Source organism: Gavialis gangeticus, unplaced genomic scaffold (assembly GCF_001723915.1).
Source record: "Gavialis gangeticus isolate Ggan-Ray unplaced genomic scaffold, GavGan_comp1, whole genome shotgun sequence".
NCBI lineage: Eukaryota > Metazoa > Chordata > Crocodylia > Gavialidae > Gavialis > Gavialis gangeticus.
Genome location: NW_017729011.1, coordinates 5,599,365 through 5,621,096, shown reverse-complemented (window position 1 = coordinate 5,621,096; position 21,732 = coordinate 5,599,365). Strand labels below are relative to the sequence as shown.

The 21,732-nt window shown below is 51.9% G+C and overlaps 2 protein-coding genes and 1 long non-coding RNA gene across 3 annotated transcripts in view; all 3 read right to left on the bottom strand.

Annotated features, from left to right (window-relative positions):
- The window catches only part of LOC109292834 (lipocalin-like), a 13,268-nt gene extending 6,958 nt beyond the window's left edge, over window positions 1-6,310 (bottom strand). The window contains exons 1-5 of the mRNA XM_019510439.1: window positions 6,070-6,310; window positions 4,982-5,121; window positions 4,208-4,284; window positions 995-1,108; window positions 445-546 (exon numbers count right to left, since the gene is read on the bottom strand). Of these exons, the coding sequence (XP_019365984.1) occupies window positions 445-546; window positions 995-1,108; window positions 4,208-4,284; window positions 4,982-5,121; window positions 6,070-6,168 (532 nt within the window). The 5' untranslated portion in view covers window positions 6,169-6,310. The remainder of the gene's footprint in view (window positions 1-444; window positions 547-994; window positions 1,109-4,207; window positions 4,285-4,981; window positions 5,122-6,069) is intronic.
- Window positions 6,311-8,377: 2,067 nt separating this feature from the next.
- LOC109292833 lies at window positions 8,378-9,372 on the bottom strand. Its single transcript, XR_002096187.1, has 3 exons — window positions 9,311-9,372; window positions 8,809-8,850; window positions 8,378-8,394 (listed from the first exon to the last, which is right to left on the bottom strand). It is a non-coding gene; the product is annotated as an uncharacterized LOC109292833 (long non-coding RNA).
- A 5,747-nt stretch (window positions 9,373-15,119) lies between these two features.
- The window catches only part of C8G (complement C8 gamma chain), a 22,560-nt gene continuing 15,947 nt past the window's right edge, over window positions 15,120-21,732 (bottom strand). Inside the window, exons 3-7 of the mRNA XM_019510438.1 lie at window positions 20,581-20,651; window positions 18,985-19,092; window positions 17,102-17,203; window positions 16,366-16,404; window positions 15,120-15,446 (exon numbers count right to left, since the gene is read on the bottom strand). Coding sequence (XP_019365983.1) covers window positions 15,433-15,446; window positions 16,366-16,404; window positions 17,102-17,203; window positions 18,985-19,092; window positions 20,581-20,651 — 334 coding nt within the window. The 3' untranslated portion in view covers window positions 15,120-15,432. The remainder of the gene's footprint in view (window positions 15,447-16,365; window positions 16,405-17,101; window positions 17,204-18,984; window positions 19,093-20,580; window positions 20,652-21,732) is intronic.

The window sequence follows — 21,732 nt, the reverse complement described above, 5'->3', positions numbered from 1 at the left end:
GGGTTGGAACAGCAAGAGGGCTTCAGTGCTTTGATCATGCTTTTGGATGCTAGCCCCTTATTCGCGCTAGCCCAACAGGCTTGGATGGCCTGTTCTCCTTTTAAGAGCCAACTTTATGGATAAACAGGGAAATCAGCCAGGGAAGAGTCAGTTGCAGAAGCACTGAGCTTCCTCAGATCCTGCTAAAGGCAATGGGAAGTGTAAGTGTTCAGCACCTTGAGAATTAGGCCATGTCCACATGCTTGTACATGCCCAAAATGATGCAGCTATCAATTTAAGTGTCTGTATAAGCAGAGGCCAGGCTCATTGTGCTAGGGTCTGGGAACGGAAGGCAGAGCTTGTGCAGCGCGCACAGGCGGAGCGAACCGAGGTCTGGCTCCCGCGCGGGGCATGGAATTTACTCCATTGTCCTCTGTGTCCTTGTTACAGGTGACTTTTTCTTACCAGATTTTGGCAGGATGAGAATGGCGTCCTCTGGCAGCCCCTGCCCCTTGGAGAACTGGGTGAACTTCTCCAGCCGTTCGGGACTCAGCTCCTTAGTTCTGCCTGATCCAAGGAAGCAAAACACTCCAGAGTGAGCATGAGACCTTCATCTCAGAAGGAAGGGAAATAGGTCACACCATGGTCTGGTACAGTCCACCCAGCTGCACTGGTGACCCCAGCATGCCCTTGGGTGGCAGTACTTGGTGTCCTGGGGACAGGCTGCTCTGTTAGTTGCTATGGGAACTAGAGAGAAGTAGAGGGTCTCCTGGTGTCTGGCATCCTCCTGAGCAAAGTCCACTGTATACTCATCTTTGTGAGGGACCCCAGGGCTGGCATCCAGCCTTTTGGCTCTGTGAATTGCCTCCCAGAGCATTGGGGCTAGAGCTGAACATGCTGTCTCTGCGGGAGATCCTGCCTCAAGGCCCGGAGGGGGGCCCAGGGCACCAGCTAGAAGAGACACCCAAGAGGCAGGGCCAAGGCAGCAAGACTTGCTCTCCTGGCCCAGACGTACCGTAAAGCAGCACCATGGTGAAGGTGTTGGTGTCCTTGACTTTCTTGGTGTACACCAGAGCATACTCATCGTAGTTGGTCTCCACCACCCGGATGTTGTGCTGGCTGCCCCAGCCTGAAGGGGCACAGACAAGGAGAACAGGGCTGAGACAGCAGAGATCACATGCACCCACTGCCTCCCTTTACAGTTGCAGCCGGAAGCACCTTCCCCAGCTTGTTTTATGGCTGTCCTGGCAAGGGTTAATTTACAGCTTGCAGGGGGTTAACTGCCTGCTGTGATCTCTTTCCTGGGGCAGCAGGAGTCACAGACAGGGCTTGGGGGTTGTGGGGCCAGAGGAAGCAAAGGACATACATGAAAGCAGCCAGCTGGAGTCCCAGGCAGGGAAAAGTCCATGGGCAGTGCTCAAAACCCGGCTCTCTCTGTTGCACTTGATATTCATGGTCAGACCTCTTTGATCCTTTCTTATGAGGGAGTGGGGAGCCCTGGAGAACCCCCCTCACTCAGCCTTACTTCCCACCAGCCCTGTCCATTCACTGCAGGGTGAGCGCTGGCTCACAGACCTGTGGTATCACCATGCATTCCTGCTGACAGGGGAACAGCCTAAGGCAGCGCTTCCCAAATTTTTCCTCACCCTGACCCCATTTATGACCCCATTGCCTCAGCATGGCCCCTTGCTCCCAACCCGCAGCATTCCCCGAGGTGCCCCAAGGCCAGGGCCTGCAGTCCCCTGCCTCCCCCAGCAGTGCTTGAGCCCCAGCTGCTGCCCACGGGGCATGGCAGCTGCTGCAGCCAGAGCAGCACAGCTGAAGAGGAGTCCATGGGGGGTAGGATGTGGTATGCTTGCTCTGGGCTTAGGGCTCCTCACCATACTGCCTCCCCTTGGGGGCTCCATGGGCCAGTAGGCAGGACCCAGCACAGTCGGGAGCACCACGCTGCCATGGCCATCAAGCTGAAGCACTCCCTGCCATCTAGCAGTGGGGGCACAACTCTGTGCCACTGCCGTGCCTCACTTTGGTGACCATGGAGTCACCCACTGGGCCATGGAGGCTGCTCCTACCTGGAGCTGGTCCGGCCCGACTGCAACCCCACACCCCATGCCCCGCTGTGGGTGCAGAGACACATGCTTCCCTGCCACATCACCTTTGCCCCCCTACCCCAATGCCTTGCCTGTGCCCCCTTCTCCCACCCCTATAGACTTACCTGGAGGGAGCTGCAGGAGCTGCTCTCCATAGCTGCTTGGATGCCATATGCATGTGTGCATGCACATGCATGTGGCACCCCTTTCCTCTGATCACCCTTGCCCGCTCCCCCCAGTCTCAAGCAGCCCCTTGCAGGCTGGAACTCTGCCAGTGTTACCCCACATTTTCCCACATTTTTCTCTGGTAAAGGAGGAAATCCACATTTTTTCCACAGTGAACAGAAAACCCGGATTCCTGTTTATCATGACCCAGCCTGCTGATGTTGTAACCCTATTTGGGGTTGCGACCCACAGTTTGGGAACCGCTGGCCTAAGGCCTATGCCTGGAACGTCTGCAGAAGAGAAGGGTCACATTGTTGGCTACTGTGAGCTGGCATGGATGGTGGTGGCGCAGGGCCCAGGAGCACCCTTGGAAGAACTGCTTTGTGGGCTGAAGCGGAGATCACCCAGTTTTCTCCAACTGGAGATCTGGGTCACTGACTCCAGCAGAATGCAGCCAATTCACCACCTGGGGACCTGGCACAGGCAGATGTAAAGTGCTATGGGGAGTCGTAAAATACACATCAGGTTCCAAGCCCTGGGCAGGATCCATCAGACCTGTGGGCACAGCTCCATGATGATGACTTAGCTCTTGCTGAGTGTAACAGGCAACTGGATGCTAGCCCCACTCTGGGTCTCAGGCCCCCAGCACCAAGCCCACTGGGCTCATCCATCTCAATCCCCACCAGCAGGTTCAGCCACATGCAATCTCATTCATTTTCCTTAGCAGCTGTTGCCTGTTCATATCCCTTCCACTGATGCTGCTGGGCAGAGGTCAGAGAATGGAAGGGAAGAAAGCAGGGGAGGTCTCTCCTCCCTCGAGGGAAGAAGAAATGAGAAGCTGGAAAAATGGGAGAAAAAGAGTAGCAGGAAAAGCAGAGAGTGAGAACACTACTGAGGATTTGGGTTTATCCAGTGCTCTCCATGTTTCCCATAGCACCTCCCCAAGGCAGAATGAAGGGAAAGCCAAAGGACCAGAGAATTGCAAGGCTGTCAAGAGACCTTAGGAGATCAGCTAGTTCATCCCCCTGCACTGGAGCCCTTACAAAAAGGGGCCTGAGGAAAGACAGAGGGAAAGCAGGAGCAAGAAGGAAGAAATAGGGGCTTCCAGCTACACTCCTTCCTCCTCCCAAGGTGAGATGGAGAACCCAGCAAGGAACCTCACTATGTGCACATCCTCCCTGCATTCCTGAGAGGCAGATTTAATTCATCCTATGACTCAGTTAAGGCTGAACGTGCTCAGTCCCTCTCAAGATCAGGCCCTACAGCTCTATGTCTATGTCTATCCTTGGTCTATGTCTTATTCTTGGGAATTGCACAAATCCCTGTTTGCCAGCTCTGGGCTCTGGGCTCTGTGCTGTGGATCAAGGGTGGCATGGGTCACACTTTGCTGCTTCCCTGCACCAACACTGATCTCAGTTGTGCCCTTGTTTGTGTTTCTGGCTACAAAAGAAGGTAATATTTAGCTCTGAATACATAATTAGGGCCCTACTCCTTCCTGTGCTCGGCCAGTCTGAGCTCTCCCATCAATCTCTCACAGACTGGGGGGTTCTGATGGGATCAGCTCCTTAGTCACTGAGCTGGTGATTTTATAGGGTCTTACTTGCCTGAACAGGCAAGGATCCTGCCGTCTGGCTGAGGCTGATGCCCTCTGCCAAGAACCTTGGCATTGCCCTCTCCCATTGTACTTCAGCATCACATAATGGCAATTGGACACATATTCCTGGAGCGCTTGCCCAGGCTGAGGGTTCAGTTCCCAGCCCTGTAATCTGTTTGCTCTGACTATTAAGTACCAGACCTGCCAAGTCCTCAGGATATACAAACTGCCTGGGACTCTGCTAGCAGGAAGGTGCCTCGAACATGAAGAATAGTGGTTTATCTGATGGCTTCTAGCCATCCTGCCCAACAAAGGACAGTGCTGTTCTGCACCCAGACCACAACCTCACTCAGGGTATGGCCAATGAACGTTTACTCACGCTGGCTGGTGTAGCTGAATTGGCCAGGCTGGTCTGTCTTGATGTAAAGGCTGTTCCTCTTCTCGCACCTATCAGACCTGCAGGGGCACAACAGGAGACAAAGAACAAGAGCCGGCAGCTCTGCCAGGGCTCCACATGCCACCAGTGCCTCAGGCTCCAGGTGATGGCCAAAGCTGCCCCATTCCTGGGTTCTGCTCCTGTTTGTGACCCTTGAGCTTGGGTCAGGGAGCTCCTCTGACTCCTACCTTGCCACCACTGAACTCCACCAGCACAAGGGAAAGCAGAGTCAAGCCCTCAGTGCCCTTAAAGGCAGCACGTCCTGGGCTGAGGAGAGACCCCAGTGTCTCCTACGTGGCTTTCCCTACCCCAGCAGCCCTCATACTCAAGCCTCCAGCTTCCCCAAGCTTCCATAGAACTGGATGAAGTCAGGATTGGGCCTCAAGTGACCTTGGTGGGCTCCCCACGGACACTGTAGGGAAAGTTGAGGTCCCCCAAGATCCTTCTGCCTGACTCATTCCCATCCTAAGGGGACCAATTCTAGAGGCATTAAGTCTGCATCACTGCACTAAACCCACTCTAAGACATCCAGGCACTGAGCCTGCTTGGCCAGGGGGCCCACCCTTGGTCTTGCTGTGGGTGTCATGACAGACACAGAAGAGGAACATAAGAAAGGGCACCCCTGGCCCCACTGAGCCCCTCTGGGGGAGAGGGGCAGTGAGTTGTGCCCCCCCGCCCAGCACTGACAGCAGCATTCCCTGGTGGCACCTGCCTTACTTGGGGTAGGTGCTGGTGACATCCAGGTTGCCTTCTGGGGTGGACTCAATGACAGTGGTGCACATCTTCATCAAAGCCTTCTTGTCCTGGAACCACTTGGCATTGGAGGCCAGACCAATGGTGTACCATGTCCCTGTAAACTGCACACGGCATCCTCTCACCACAGCAATAGTGGCACCACCAGTACAGGTAAAACCCTGGGCCTCCCACCCCAGTGTCCCAACCTCTAACAGGGGCCAGAACCAGCTACCTCAGAAGATGAGGCAGGAAATTAGGCCATTATGGAATAACCAACTCTTTCTTTTCCCCCTCTCAGCTGGGACTGGTGTATGCACAGCAGTGGGAGGTTCTTGTTCTATCTCCCATAACTGTTGGTGCTCTCTTCAGCACTACAAATACTTGGCTTCAATTAAATCATGGGGCTGTGAGTTCCACCAGCTAATTATATGGAAAAGGTTCCTTTAATCACTCTATATGGTGCATTCCCTTCCTGTTTCCATGGATGCCCCTAGCCCTATGCATAGGAGAGAAGGACCTGGCTTGTATGGGTCTTCCTATTCAGTATCAGCTGCCAGCACTGCCTATGACAGTCTGCCCTACCAGCTTTAGGGATATTGGTGCTGGTATGATTTTGCTACTGGTACAATAAAGGAAGGGGATGCTGCTCAGGGAAGCCAGGCACAGAGGGGAAAGACAATATGCACCTCCCTTCAGCCACTACTGTGGCCACAGGCCCTGACTGAAGTCACAGCCCCAACCCACATTCAGCCCGGAATCTGAACCCAAATCCAGATGTTCCAGCTGCCCTACAATGGTCTGATGATACCTCAAGTCCCCCCAGTATGCTCTGTATAATGGTGCTGGGGAGCATTCAGCATCCACACCCAGTGTGGGACTTAGATTCTCAGCTGGCCCACGCCACCATCCAAAACAGGCTGAACCAATCCTGCCTCTCTCCACTGCCCTGCCTTCAGCAGCTTCTGGAATCGGGCCCAGCTCCAACCCCATCTCTACAGGTACAAGGAAGGGATCTGATCCAACATCCCCATAGCAGGCTGGAGCGCAGGATTGTCTGGCGGCCACGTTACCTTCTCCGGCTGGAAGTCAGGCTGCACAGGCACATCCTCCTGCGCACACAGCGAACCGATCAGGGCCAGCCCCAGGATGCTGAGCAGCGCTGCCTGCATGCTTCTGATTCTTCTTCCCCTCACCTCTGTGATCCTGTGGAGCTGAGCTCACTGGAGTGCTGTGCACAGACAGAGAGGCAGGCTGTGCGTGTGAGGGCAAGGGACACAGCCAAGCCCCCTATTTATTAGCCGGCAGGCAGTGCAATATCCCAGAGGAGGACAGTACTAGCAAATACCAGCCCCATCTCTCTCCTGCTGAGCTAGGTTATGCAAGAGACAAAGAGCGTGAGTGAGCTGGGACATCCAAAGGGCAAGCTGGGGGCTGGGCCAGGCAGGGGAACCCACAAACCATTCCCTGCTGTTAATTTTAGCTATCTGCTTCCAAATGCCAGAATTCGTGCAGCAGAAAGAGTGGATTGCAGCCAGTTCTGCAGCTGTCCCTGCCTCCATGGAAAGGCAAGCTGGACTTGGCCAGCAAAGAAGAATAAAGACAAGTAAAACAACCACATGAGCAAGAACAGCACCACCCAGTCTTTCCCTAGGGAGGAGTGGGGTGAAGGAATCAGATTGCTCCTGCCTGACTCAGGTGGAGGGTTTACCGTACTTCTCCATGTGCACAGAGCAATCCATCGACTCCCCACTTCTTCTTCTTTATAGTAGAATCAGGGAAATGACAAAAGCAAGACAGGACAGAGGGAAAGGTTGCAGGAAGGAGAGTAAAGTGTGTGCATCTTGCCCTACTGGGCTGCATGTGCTATGCTCGTATACCAGGGAGCTGTTTAAAGAGCATTTGATTCAAATTTGTCAGGTTTATATGAACAAGCATGAGCATCTTCCCTCTGCACCAACCTCTTCCTGTTCGTCATCATTCAAATACTTTCTCAAGCATTTGATTAGAGCGAAGTGGCTTTTTGCTGCAATTCCACTGGGCCCTGTCCCATGACCACTCACTTCTATCCTCCATTGTCTTTCAACGATAACTTTCTGTTTGCCAAAATCACTTCTCCATTTCCATAATGTTGGCAGGTGCTCCCACAATCAAACAGGCTGCCGGATACTTAAAGATGCAGAAAGAAATTTCTACCAGTCCCAGAGTTACAGACAACTCAGAACTCAGCTCAGAAAGCCGGGCATGGCCACAAGGAAGCAGAACCGCTCTAGTCTAGGCCCCTGCCGACGGGTTCTGCTGCTAAGGGCTCACTGCGACAGTGTCCACATATATAGTTCGTACCCAGCACCCCCAGAAAGGTATGGCCTGATGGGTTTGCCCATCTGGGAAAGCTTATCAACTTGTCCTTTTAAGTCATGAGGAATGCTCAGAAGTGTAGAAGGTGCCCTACTGCACTGGTGCCTTACTAAATCAGATCCCAGGAGTTCCCAGCCTTACAAATCACAGCCCCAAATGAGCAATGTTTGAACTTGCCCCTCAAAACAAGTGTCTGAGCTACAGAAGATCCTCTCTGTCACCCAGAAGAGTGAGCCCAGGGCTGAAGCTGATGCAATGCAGAGCAGTCATGTCAAAAGTGGCTTGTCTAAGCTTGGCCCCAGTGACATTTGCACAGTTCACAGTCACTGAAGCTCTGTCTGATGCACAGGCAGGACAGGTTTGCTCTGAGCTGTTCTGTTTTGATCCCAATGGCACCTACAGCTGCTTATATTCGCTGTGCCAGAGCCCCAGCTAGACACATCAGCAGAGAGAACAAAAAGAGAGTCCAACCCTGCATATAGAACTAATGGGGACTGATATCTACAGACTGCCAGTGGCTCTCGCAGCAACCAGGAAGCTTTGCTTTCTGCATGTGCTTCTAAGAGACGTGCCATGGCAGGTGCGGCTCTGATCCTGGCTCCATTCTGGCCATGAGCTGCAAGAAAGATGCACCAGCCCTGTGATACAAATACACATGAAAAACAACCAGCAGAGCATGCCTTTCCATTATGGCTAGTCACAGATGTAAAGCACAGGTGGTGCACCCCAGAACAAGACCAGCCTAAAGGCACCCTGTCCACCTCCTCACTCCCCTTCATGCTTGTGCAAGCCTCCAATGCTGCAACGAATTCCCAAACAAACTGGCTGACCCGTTGCTCATTTCTACAGAATCCTTCCCCCTTTTGTGGATTGAAGTGATGCTGCTGGGCTCCATCAGTTCATTCTCAGGGTCGGTTCTGTGCCTTACACACTCTTACACCAGCGGATGTTTCTCTGAAGCTCCAGCTCCTGGAATCCTGAGATTACATGAGAATCTCTTCTTGCATTTTTTTTTAAAAGGCAGCTTCTGGTCTTTGTGGCTGTGAAGTAAAAATGGAAAATGCTATTCCTAATGCTCAAGAACTCATGATGAATGAGCAGAAGCCTGTCAATGGCTTTAAAAAATCCTGGGATTTTTAAGCCAATCCCGTTATTTTGGGGGGCCTGGCTCAGGAGTCATCAATGTCTCTCTAAAACAATGTCTCCTGTGTAGGAAGAATTAAGACAATAACCTCCCCAGCTCTAGCCTCCTATCCAGTGACCTCCAAGAGAGCAACTGCTTCAATAGAAACCCTTCTGCTAGTTAAAATGTTTCAGTGAGGCCAACTCTCAATTGTCTCCTCTGGAGACTAAATAACCCCAAGGTTCCTGTGTCTTCTCAGCCATAAACTTCTTTGTTCCATTTATCTTGTTGGCTGCCTTGCTTCATACATACTGATCTTAGGAGCTGTCACCTGATCAGGGACTTCAGCCTCAAAACATTTATGCAATTGTATCTGTGGAAACATGCATTAACTCAAGCAGTGAATTCTCAGCCTGTGGTAGTGCGGTTCTAGGGGGCACAGAAGGTCTTGCCATAGGATCCACAGACCTATATTCAATCCAGGAGAATCTGCTGTCATTTGGCAAAAGGAGCTTCACTGCCATTAAAGTTTTCTACCCCAGCACCCCTGTGCAATGAGACACATTCGCTTTCATGGCTCCGTCCCCCTCCATCTTCTGTGGAAGTTCCCATTAACCGGCTGCATCTCTGAGCTGTCCTAACTTGAGCTTATCTTATCTGGGAGGTTTTGAAACCCCATGTAAAACCTTGCGATAGGGCAGTAAAGGCCTTTGCTCCTGCCACCCTTCCCCCAGCTGGGTTTGGTGAGGTTTTGACAGCACCCGTGGGACAACCCCTGCGTGCTTTGAGATGAGATCTACACAGCAATGCTATGTCCTGGCTAGGCTCCCTACCTCTTGTCATGATCCCAGCTCCACCCAAAGGCCAGCCTCTCCCTCCAAGAACTACATCCCTGCCAATGGGTCTTTATGTAAGGACCCTGTTTTCATAACAACTGTTTTTGTCTCTCCATACCCCCCTGCCCTGCCTCCCCAAACACATTCCCCGCATCCAGCTGGGACCAGTTTATTACAGACTATGCCTGTGGGGGAGGAGAAGTCAGCACAGAGGCTTTGTCTTTTATTAAAACAAAACAAAAGCCAAGAAGGGCAGGGATGAGCATTACAAGAGCTCTGGGCATCAGGGGGAGCAGGATGGGGCAGAGGTCATGGCCTTCCTCAGCCCAGAGACTCACTGGACAGTCTGGCTCATCCTTGCCAGGGGTCCTGGGGGTCACTAGCAGCCCCCCTCTATTTTATGGGCTTCTGTCACCATGGTGTCTAGCAACTCAGAGATGTTCCTCCGTTCGCCCTCATGGAACTCAGACCCTCTTGCCCTTGCCACTTCAGCTAAGGGAGATTTCCCATGGCACTTAGCCATGTCAGGCTCATGACGCCCAGCTGAACTGTTCTGAAGGTCATACAGCAGAGAGCAAAAGTGCAGACAGAAACAAGGCAGGTCACGTCCGTTCTTTCCTCCAAGGTTGGATCTGGGAGCCTCTCCGAAGCTGTTAGCTCCCAGCCATGGCGCTTGCTGACAAGCTGGATGTTGGGGGAGAGTGTTAGTACAAGGGCCTTTCACTTGTACAGGCTGGAGCTCCTCAGTGCTCTCCTCTCAGTCCTCCCTCCTGTCCCCTTATCAATTCACCACCATTGTTAATCTGTCTTCTAGCAAGACCCAGGACTGTGTAACAGGAGAGACCACAGGACAGGCTTGAGAAGCAGCGACCTGTCCACATGGGGTGGGGACAGGCCTGGGATGTCAGGGGGGGCAGAGGTGCATTGGTGGGATTTGCAGGAGGTGCTCATGGAGCCCCTAGGACTGAAAAAATCCAGGGTGGCAAACAGGGACTGAGGAGTGCTACCAGTATTGTGGGGAGATGAGGGGCAAATGCGTAATTAGGATGGGTGAGCTGGACATCAGCCCAGGGTACCAACTTAGAAAGGGCACCAAAATGTCAGCTCCCCTAGGCCTGCTTTGCTGCCAGAGCAGCAGCCAATATTCAGGGAGTTCATCCCATGGCAATAGCAGCCCCAGGGGGCCAAAATTACTAGTTACACCTATGCCAGGGGGTCCAGAGCTGGAATAGCAAGACGACTCTGGGACAGGGTTGAGGGACATTGGCAGAGCCTGAGGCAGTGGAGATCCTAAGCCTGGGGCATCATCACAGTTACATGTGGACAGCCCAGGGCTGGGGTAGCAGGCTGAGTAACAAGGACTTCAATGTACAGACTGGGTTATCTTCGTATCAGGGTTGTACAGGCTGGGTTATCTTCGTATCAGGGTCAGCCCAGAAGCCAGCACAGCCCCTGAAGCAGTGATGATTAGTTAACTGGGGCTACTGAGCCAGAAGAGGGAGCAAGAAACCCCATGTTTTCATGGGTCCTACGAAAGCTGAAAGGATTGCCTTGTCATTTCAAACAATGTCACAGCTATGGTAACACACACATACAGACACACATATGCACACTCACACACACCTTCTCCCCTTGCATAAATAAGCGGCCATCCTTTAAAACCAAAGGAAGCTGCGCCAGCTTACATCAAGGCAGAATTTTCCTCAACATCCTCTTCAGCCAACCGCGTCAGAGCTGGATCGCCGCAGGGACCCTGTTGCACAAGAAACAAACTGCCCTTGGAGTGCTGGGTCCAAAGAAAGAGATTGATGTGTACTTCTACATTGCAGCTAGCCATGCAGGAGCTTGATGCATATGTTTTTGTTTTGTTTTGCTTTTGCGGAAAAATTTTCATGTCCCAAGTCAAAACAGCCACATCAATTCCAAATCCATGTGAATAATTCAAGAACCATATGTGGCCCTGCTACTGGGAAGCATCCTCCACCCCTGCCTCGGCTTCAGATACTTTCAAATCCTTTGGTGGGCATCCGGAGGCTTGGGGTTTTGATACCCCTGAGTTTCCCTTGCCTTCAACCATATGGCTGCAGAGCAAGCTAGAGAGGAGTCTCCCGTTTCCATAAAGTTGGCATGTAGCCGAGATCCTCCCACTGGAAGTCAAAGTGGGAGGCTATCTATGAGGGTCTCATAGGGACTCCTGTCCACAAGCAAACAAAGGTGCAGCCCTTCACTACACAGTGCCATTTTAATTGCATTACCTCGATCAGGGTACTGCCACGGTCATGGTTTTCCCCTGCTAGTAGGAAAAGCACCTTGGTGGTCATGGTATTTCCCATGGGTGTGTACTGGAATCACTCCACCCCTCACTGAAATGCAAATGCAGCCACCTCCAGGGAGGTGTGTGGCAGCCACCTCACAGGATACAGCCATGCGATACACCGTGAGACTGTAAAGTGCAGGGAGCTGCAACAAATACATGCAGCACCTGGCAAGGGTCCTACCAGCATCTGGGCCAGGATGGTACCACCCCCTGTCTCAGCCACTAGCTGTGAGAAGATACAAGAGCCCTTGGCCTGCATATGCCTCCAACCTAGTGCTGTGATGGTGCCCAACTGGAGGCTGATCCCAGACATTTCACCTGCCAGGGCAGGAAAACAGGGATGTCCAGGAGAGATGGCTTGATCCCAGCTGGACACCATTGCCCCGCACGTGGGCAGCAGGAACAATGGAGGGTTTGATCTGGAAGAGAATGCGGTGGAAGGATCACGCGGTGCTGCCTTACATAAGCTCCCTTGATAAACAACATGTGTTAATGTTTTCAGCAAGGATTGCAAAACCCCCATGATGTGGGGAGAGCAGTGACCCTGTGCTGTTTCCTGGGGGGAGCCAGGTGGGGAGGGCTCGCTCTGCAAACCACAGCCTCACCCCTCATACAGGGTCCTGGATATTAGCAGCTTTCAGCCCTTCTGCCTGCTCAGCAAAACCTCCCTGGCCTGTGGCAGGGCCCCTCTCCCTCCTGAATGTTCCAGCCCCGGGGACCGAGAGCATTCGCTGCACTCATCCGCATGGAAACATCACAGCCCAGACTGCACAGGCTCAGTCAAAGCTTGCCAGAGCCCTGCTCTGGTCACATACACCTCTCGTTTCCTAAGCAGAAAGGACTTGGGCATCTTTTAACTGTGTTCCCCAGAGGACCTGTGACTTTGGTAGGGTCTAGGCCCCTGCCTGTATCCACAATGAAATCCTTCTTACACAGCTGCTGGTGCTGCCAGGATGAATTATATGCTGGTGTGTGTATGTTTGCTATTGCTATTCACTGTCGCCGCTCATTAGATGGTGCTGTCAGGATCCTATGGCCTGGTGAAAGGCCCTAAGGGTTTCTGTTCTCCTCAGTGCTTCCTCCTAGGATCCTGCAGAAGCAGGTACAGTATTGGGCTGGTCACCACAGGGATATTCTCACTGGATAGATCTGGCATTAACACTTCTGTAGAATCACTGGGCATTTATACACATGCTCTGGGCAGCATGGGGGGGGGGGGGCGGGGATGCTTTAATTAGCACAGCTCCAAGGGCCATGGTAATTGAGTGCCCAGAGCATCACGTGTATCTGTGGCAGGGTGCGTTGAACTCATTGAACGAGCTTTAGTTTAAAGCATCCTGCCACCATTTTTCAGCGCAGGGACTCTGATACATGGGGTGCAGGAGGTTGCTGGACTGCAGTAATTTCCACGCTCCAGCAGACTCGATTAATCGTGTATAGAAGCCCACTGATCCCACGTAAGTGCACCTACTCCACTGCCTTAACCTTCTTCCCTTTGAATCTGGGCAGCCAGGATTTTGTTTCTTAAATAAGTGCATGGCCTTATGGGCAGATATCCCACAATGCATTATTCTGCTGCTGGGCTCTGCATGCTGGGGTTTATCTCACAGTGCATTGTGGGATACCTCCTGGAAGTCATTGGAAGTCTGGAGCTTAGGATCACACTAGCAAGTACCAATGATTCATTTGGATGCCAGAAGTTAGGGATTTAGAGGCAAATATAATGGCTGGGCAGGAAGGGAAGCATCTGCAGCCTGGGGGAGATCAGGTGGGATTGGTGTTGAGGCCAAGGTGAGTTCAGTTTTAAGGATGGGTAGAGGAGGCCTAGGATAGCCAGTACAGCAGACTGACTGGGGCACCATGGCAGATGATGGTGGATGTTCTCCAGAGGGCAGAGCAGTACTGTCAGGGGTATAACCAGGACATAGGCAGTCACAGATTGAACCTAGAGATTGCAACCCAGGACATCAGGGACAGACAAGGTCAGGGAAGAAAGAGCCCAAGCTAGGGTCAGGGGAGCAGGAGTAGGCAGGTCAGAAAACTGGGAAATAAGCAGTAACCCTGGATAGACACACAAGGCAGGGGGCAAAGCAGGTCAGGAACAGGAGGCAGGGATCCCAACCACAGTTATTAGCCAGAGGCTCCAGAGCAGGCAGGACATGGGCAGTCAGTGATCTGAAACCACAAACCAGGAACCAGCTGTTGGAGGACTGGTGTCTGTAGCTGGCCAGGCAAGCTGGAGCAAGGAATTAATAGAAAGCAGCCAGCACCCAACAGGCAGAAGCCAGGAACAAGGATGAAGCCAAAGAAACCAACAAGCAGGATACAGAGAGCCAAGAGCAGGCAGGAACTGGAAATCAGAAGCCCAAGGCTATGCAATAAAGCATCTGCTCTGATGAGTGTCCTCCTAAGCCAGTGATTCTCCACCAGGGTGTATGGGATCCTTTTGAGGGTGCCACAGGGTGTTACAGAATATTAGCACTGTCAGGAGTGCAAACACCTACATGATTCACAGGAGAAACATTTCAAACAAGGAATCCATGGCAGCAAAACCAGTCTGACTTGCTGAGGGCTTTCTGAGTTCTTTGCAACAGAAGAATTGTTCTATCTTTGTTATATAGGCCAGAAACAGGTGAAGGTATTTCCCAAGAGGTGCCTTGAGTCTGACAAGATAAAGGGCTGCTGTTTATAAGCAGGCAGCCATGCCCATGAAGCCACCTGGGGCCAGCTGTGGGTAGTTAGGCCTCTTGCAGTCAGGCCCATTCAAGTAACCATGGCCAGCTGGGGCAATTTAGCCTGCCTGCTGCCTTGGCCCGACTGGTACCCCCATTGGCAGCACTGTCTGATTGGCACCATGTCAGAGAGGGCAGCACATGACAGAGGATAATTAGGTGGCTGGTGTCTCTGCAGTCAGTGGATGTGCTGGTAGTAGGCCATTTGATGCTGGTGCAGGATCACTGTGGTCTGTGGAGCTCATAGACCCAGTGGGACGTGAGTGGCAAGGGAAGGACTCAGATTAAAAGGCATTGAACCCTGCCTAAGTTGAAAAGATGTGCCCCCAGATGCCAGCTGAGCTGTTCAGGGTACCTTGGAAAAGCATGAGCAGTTGCTGCCTGATCAAGCCAGGCCTGTTCTGGGACTGATGAGGGGACAAGGGAATAATGCTGGGCATGTCCAGAGTGAGATCCCAAAGCCAGTGGGGCAGGAGAGGTACCTCCCTTCTCTCCCCTCAGAGCAAACTGGGTCAGTGGAAGCCTCTTTCACTTAGAGCCCTGCCCCTTTATGGCTCCTCCTGTCCTTCAGGTTGTAAGTCATGGACAGCTCTGCACTGCTGTAGGGATGGGCACTGCCTTTGCTGGCACAGCCAGGAACTTTGAAGGGCCAGATCACAGTGTGTGGCTACTATGGGTGCAGACATGGGAGACCTCCTGGCATAGCTCATCCATGGCACTTGTGCCAACTTCCCACAAATGTGTAGCCAAGGAGCCCTCCCCGTCTGCACAGCATTTATTGTGGGGGAACACAGATCATGTGTCTCCTCCACGGCAGCCTGCACAGAGCCAAGCACAAAGCAGCCACCCCCTCTATGGATGGCAGAACCTGAGAGACTTCACAGGAGCAGCGCACAGCCTGGACTGCTGCAGGTGTCCCCAGCCCTCAACCCTAGGCCTCCAAACTCATTGGGTGACTGCCGCTGATAGCTCCTGTGCCCACGGTGCTGTGGTCCAGCCTGCGTCACTCAGCATTGCTGCAGGCCCTGTGTGCAGGCTCCTTGGGGTCTCTCTGGCGCTTCCACCTCCTCCTAGTTCTTCATTTCTGGAAGGCAGAGAACAAGTCTGAGGGGAGGGCTCCACTTCCCAGACCCCATCACACCAGCTCCAGCAAGTCCCCTGCCTGCATGACCCCATCTCAGACCCCATTACACTAAGCCCTTAAGAGCCTCTACCAGCTGCTCCCAAGACAGGTACAATTACCCCTGTCCCAAAGAGCTGGAGTCTGTTCCCAGGCCAACCTCAGCATAGACCCTGCTACCCAGCCCCAGGGAAATCCCTCCCCACCTGACCCCAGCTTAGACTGCATTACCTATCCAATCATCCCCAGCCCAAGGACTCACCTCCCTGTCTGACCCCATCACTGGCCTCCTTACACCCAGCTTACAGAGCCTAGTTCGACACATCTGTAGTACATGTGGCAGCTGGCTAGGCTGAGGAGCCTCCAGCTGATGGCAGCCATTGTCCTAGGGGAAAGAGTTTCCTCCCTGGCTCAGTACAGGAGCATTCAGGATCCCAAGTGCAGCTTTTCACTCTTCTTCTTCTTCCCCCCTGTGCCATAGGGCTGTTTCTCCCCTCATGAGGCAGGAGTTAAATGGTCAACCCCAGCCACAAGGGGCTGTCAGGGCTGGTCTACCCTAGCTCATGGAGACACAGCCTGGCAGGTTTCATTCTAGCCTGCTTGGGCACTGAGAACAGGGTAGCTATGGCAGTCCGAGTTTCAGCACAGACTGCAAAATCCACCCATATCTCCAGGGAAATACCTAGGCAGCCCACCCATGCTGAGCTCTGGGCACACACAGCTGTGCTGCTAGCAGCACACAGGCTAGCGGGTACTGGAGATACCCTTGGACTGGTCAATCATTGGTGCTGGTACAACAGACCCTGTTTCTACCCATAGGCAGCCCTGAGGCAACTAGGTCATTGCTGGTTTCAGAGCAATGGGCCCAGAGTTTGCAACTTACCATCAAGAATATGGAACTCATCTGCAGAGTCACAGAACCCTGTAACAAATAAGCCAGGGGGCGTTAGTGTCCCGGGAGCTCTATGGCTAGGAGGCAGGTAGCCACCGTGGGATTCCTCTTCAGCTGGCATCACTCCACTTCCAGGAAAGACCCCAGCTATGACCTTTTACACCTGCTGAGGGGCACAGCCCTTTTATATGGGGAGATCCATGGAACATGGCACAATTGACAGGTCCTCTCCCATTCGGTGTCCTAATGGGAGCCCATGGCACAAGCACCTTTGCACCAGAATCCTTTGTGCTGGGGATGGTGAGGCTTCCTCAGACTTGTCAGGGGGTGCTGGTGAGCCCCTAAACATGTTTTGAGTATGAGGTAGCATAAGGATATGCAATCATGGGGGCAATACTTTGCCAGCTCCTTCTAAAAATGCACCCTTAATGCCCCCTCAATTGCCCTGCCAAGACCTTCTTCCTGCCTCTCTTTGAGAAGACCTCTGCAACCTTGGCCCCACCACTGATGACAAAACTCCCACACCCCTGCAGCTGCCAACCCTCACCTCTTGACTCCCAGAGCTGTCACAGAGTCTGAGCTGTGCATCCCTTTAGGAGAAGTTTTCATGCCAACCAGCACCAGAGGGACTCAGAGAGAAATGGAGCACAAAGGGGGTTCCTCTTGCCTCTCAAGTCCACCCACAAGAGTAGACCCACAGGGTGTGGAAGCTCAGCCTGTGACTCACCATATGTAGGGAAGTAGTAGGTTAAGTCCTCATTCATGTTCATGTTTGTGACGTGCTGCTCAAATTTACTGATGACAGCATCGCTGACCCGAATATTTCTTCCTTTGGGATATGAGAAATAGAGAAGCCAGTCTCATCCAGCCTCAAACACAACTTACTAGTATTTGGCAGAGCTGGTCAGGAAATTGTGAAGGAAGCTTTTCCTTGTTGCTAATAAGAAATGGTGTTGGAGGGGCACTCAGATGCTAATTTCTTAGCAATTAAGTGTTTTATGGAAAAAGGTCAGTTTCAACAGCCCTTGCATAGAATCATAGAGAAGTTGGGCTGGAAGGGCCCTCCAGCGGTCATCTCTTCTAGTCCAATCTCCCACCTGCAACACGTTTATCCCTATCCAAACTATTCTATGCAAACCCAATGCCTAACCTCTTAGCCAAACTAACTAGTCAGCCCTGACAAAACCCAAGATATAACATCACGGGTAAACCAGGAGGACCTCCGTGGCCAGCGTTCTGCTGCTGCAAAGGTTGTTAATATATGCTGGACAGATCCCAGGAAGAGGGCTACACCACCGGCTACAGAGGAAGGCAAAATCCCTCACAGTCTATTCCAATCTGGGTAAAATTCCTTCCTGACGCTAAACATGGTGATTGGTCTGAACCAGAGTGGAGGGGCAAGATCCTCTAGCCAGGAACCTCTAGGTTTAAGTTCCAGCAGGAGCACTGGCACACCCCGGCCTTGGGTGCAAGCAACAGCCAATGCCTCTGAGAAAAGGTTTTCTTTTTTCCCCACCTAGACCCAACACATGTAGAGGTTGGGGGGCAGGAAAAAGTTTCCACCTGGCCCCATGCCAACAAAAAACATGGGAAATACCCATAGAACAACATAGGCGTAGCTACCTCTAGATTATCCCTGACTAGTGGCTGTCCAAACTCTTCTTGGACACCTCCAGTGATGAGAGCCCACAGCCTCTCTCGGCAGTCTATTCTGCTGCCTTGCTGTTCTAAGAGCGAAGAGTTTCTTCCTGATATCCAATCTAAACTGACTTTGTGGCAACTTCAAGCCTACTCTCTGCAGCAAGGCAGAAGAGGTGTTTACAATTCAAAATTTGAGAAAAAGTCTTTAAAAACCTGTTTCAATGTTACCATTTCTAAACAAAAATATTCCACATCTCCATTTCAAAAGGACTTTGTGTCAAAATCCAAGCTAATGGCAGTAAAAAAGAAAAGGTTTAAGAGGGAAGTGATAAACGTTCCAGAATGATTGAAGTTAAATGTTTTGATTGACCCCAAATGAAATTGCTGAGGGGCTTCTCAGTTCTTGAAAGCTGCTTGAGTGTTGACTTCATCCAAGTTCAGGATGGAGCATTTTGGAAAATCCTGAAAGCCAGCTCCAGCCCAGCTGGTACCTGAGCATTAAGTACTTTGGTATCATCTTTTCTCCAGCCCCTGGACATGGAGAACCTCACCGCCTTCAGTGGCAGCTTACACAAGCCTAATGTCTAGGCACGTTGCACTAAGACTTCCATGTGATCCACTACCTGCTCTCAAACCCAAAAGTCTGCTCTCTTCACTCCTTACCACCAAACAGGCTCAAGAAGAGCCCTGCTCTCTTTGAACTCACCAGGCACAGTCTCGGACCCATCTGTGGCGGGCAGAGGAAGCTATGTCTGGGTAGCACACATAGCTCTGTGCTCAGACCCCAGAGCCCTAGGTTACAAGCTGGAATTCTGGGCAGCCAGATCAGACCCCCGGAGAAGTCACCCTAAAAATAAACCTTGGGGGCATTGTGCAAGGAACTTTCCTATAGGTGCAAATGTCTACCCCCATTCTGAAAGCATCTGCCTATGCGGACCAGCCCCCAGGGTCATGAGCCCACACACCCACCATAGAGCTTGATTGAGATCTTCCGGCGCTTCTGGTAGTACAGGATTGCGTAGCTGTTGTAGTCCGTCTCCCCCACCACCACGTCCACGTTGCCACCATAGCCACGGCCTGGGAACCAGGGCCACAGTAAGTCATTGGCATTGATTGGTCTCATGGTAGTACTAAGGGCCCTAATCAGGGCCCCATTGTGCTGGGTGCTGTGATAACTAGATGAGGAAGGATGTGAGGAGAGAAAGGGTAATCCAGTGTTTAGGGGAATAGGCTAGGGCTCAGGCTCAAGATACTCAAGTGTGAGACACTGAGTAGACAGGGCTCCACAACTACCAGAGATAAAATGACATAGGTTCTCTCTGTTCAAGCTGTCCCCTCACTGCCAAAGGGGTCCCCTCCCCTGCATGGGAGCTCAAGTAGCAAAGACAACAGTGAATAAAAGGACAAAACTCAGCAATGCCGAGATTCCAAGCCAGCTTCTGTTCCCCAGATTCCTTATTGTCTGCCATACTAAAAATAGGCAGACTTCAAAGGCCAGCCAGCACATGCATTACTCCAGCACTGCGTCATCAGTTTGCACTACAGTAGCAAGTAGGTACCCAGGTCATAGATCAGGATCCATCTGCATCAGGTGCTGTACCAACAGAGAGCAGAAAGCACCAGCTCTCTGGACACTACTGCCATCCCCTGTAGTTTTCCTACCTTCAAGCCTTCCAAAATTACATCAGGACCCCTCCAAGAAATACAGAGATTATCTTAAAAATCTTAAAAATATATGATTTTTTTTCAAATTCATTCTGTGACCTTAGCAGCTAGAAAGATCCTTTTTTAAAAATGAAAGATGAGATTCTGATTTATTCACATGACTCCCAGAGCTGGGGCTTTAAAGAAAAGAACTTAAATAGCACTAGATTCAGAACAAAAGGACAAGATTTGGCCACAAAAGGGTACCAGAAACCAGGCTGCAGTGGGCTCTGTAGAAGACATGAGGACAGACTAACATGGAGAAGTAAGGACAGCTGCAAACTGCTTGTAAGAGCTTGTCTACCTGGAGAGGTTACTGCAGAATAACGTAGAGTGTAAATGCACCCAAGCTATTCTGGAATGGCTCCCTGTGTGGACAGGTTCTGGAAGAAGTGTTTTTCTCTGGTTAGTTTAACCTGCCTCCAGTGTCCACATGGAAGCTCTCCCGACCAGTTACCACCTGTGGACAAATCCTCAGACTCAGCTCAGTTCCTGTCAGAAGCAAAACCTGCCACTTCTAAAGACATCCTGAGAGTGGGAGCTCCTGAGGGCTTGGGCTGGCAGTTCTACCATGTATGAAGGGGATGCCAGGCCTCTTGGCTTCCTTTGCTGACAGGGCTCTTGTGAATCAGGTTTCCAGGAGCTTTGATTGATATACTGGGAACCAAGTACCCAAGTTACAAAGCACATCCATGCTGGAGGGCTGGACAAAAGCACCCACAAAATGTGCTGCCCCAACATGCAATAGGGTTGTTTAAAATCTGGGAGGGCTTTTGGTGGAGTCCAAAAGTCTAGATACAGGAAGGCTGTATCTAGAAGGTGGTCTGGATTTACATGAACTCCACCGTTCCCCTCACTCACCCTTCAAGAGGAAGCGTCCTGTGGTCTTGGTGGGGTTGTACTGCTGTTTAATATTCCAGCATATCCCATCCCTGTGGACATGAGGGAAGAAGACAGTGGATGTGCCAGCTAGAATAGGCAAGCAATGGTCTCAGATGTAACATACTCCATTCAGTGGCCAACCTATTGACTGTTATGAGCTATTGAGTGACAGCTCTCTCCCCCCAACCCCTTGCAATACACTTCCTTCACCACTAGCTCAGTGGTAATGTCCTGTCCCACCCCTCATGCGGGTCATTAGTCAAGGGCTTTTGCTGTCCCGCCCCTTGAGTCAGCACAATGATTAAACACACTCAGCTGAGTCCCACTGGAGTCCAGTGCTCATGCTTGAAGTCAAAGACTTGCTCATCTGTTGTCCAGAATCAGGCCCAGCTGCTGTCCCTTCCCGTTTGCTCCTCTTTCCCTCCCCCATTTGCAACTGGAGTGGACTGCTGAAGTCTCTGACCCCAGGGGACTCAGAAGCACTGGCAGTAAGAGCTTGGTTTTCAAAGGTAGTTCTTTGGCCATGGCACTCACAAGGCCCCAGCCTCAGGCTAACTTGAGTAAGGCAGGTATGAGCACATGCAACACATATCTACAACTATGAGGAGGTGCCATGGGAGCTGGGAGGTGAGAAAGGTCCAGGGGAGGTCCTTTCTGCAAGCCAGCACTTGTGAGTGTGCCTTGCTATGACTCAGATCCTCAAAAGTAGGCACATAACCCCACTGCTTCCAAACACCTGACTACCTTGGAGCCCTATCCAGTGCAGGGTGCTTCAAGCACACAGGTCAGCCTCAGTGGGTTGTTAGCTCTCATAGGGGGAGTCAAGCCCTCCAGATCCCTGCACTGGTAGTTGGGGCTATGGGACTTATTCATGCTAGTTAGGGGAGCAGCTCAATCCCAAGCCAGGGGCCCATTGAGCTAAGCCATGGAGCACAGCCAGTAGTGACACACCACCATAGTTTCATAGTTTCATAGTTTCTAGGGTCGGAAGGGACCTGAGCAGATCATCTAGTCCGACCCCCTGCCATGGCAGGAAGAGCACTGGGGTCAAATGACCCCAGTAAGGTGGTCATCCAACCTCCTCTTAAAAACCCCCAGGGTGGGAGCCTGCACCACCTCACTTGGAAGCTG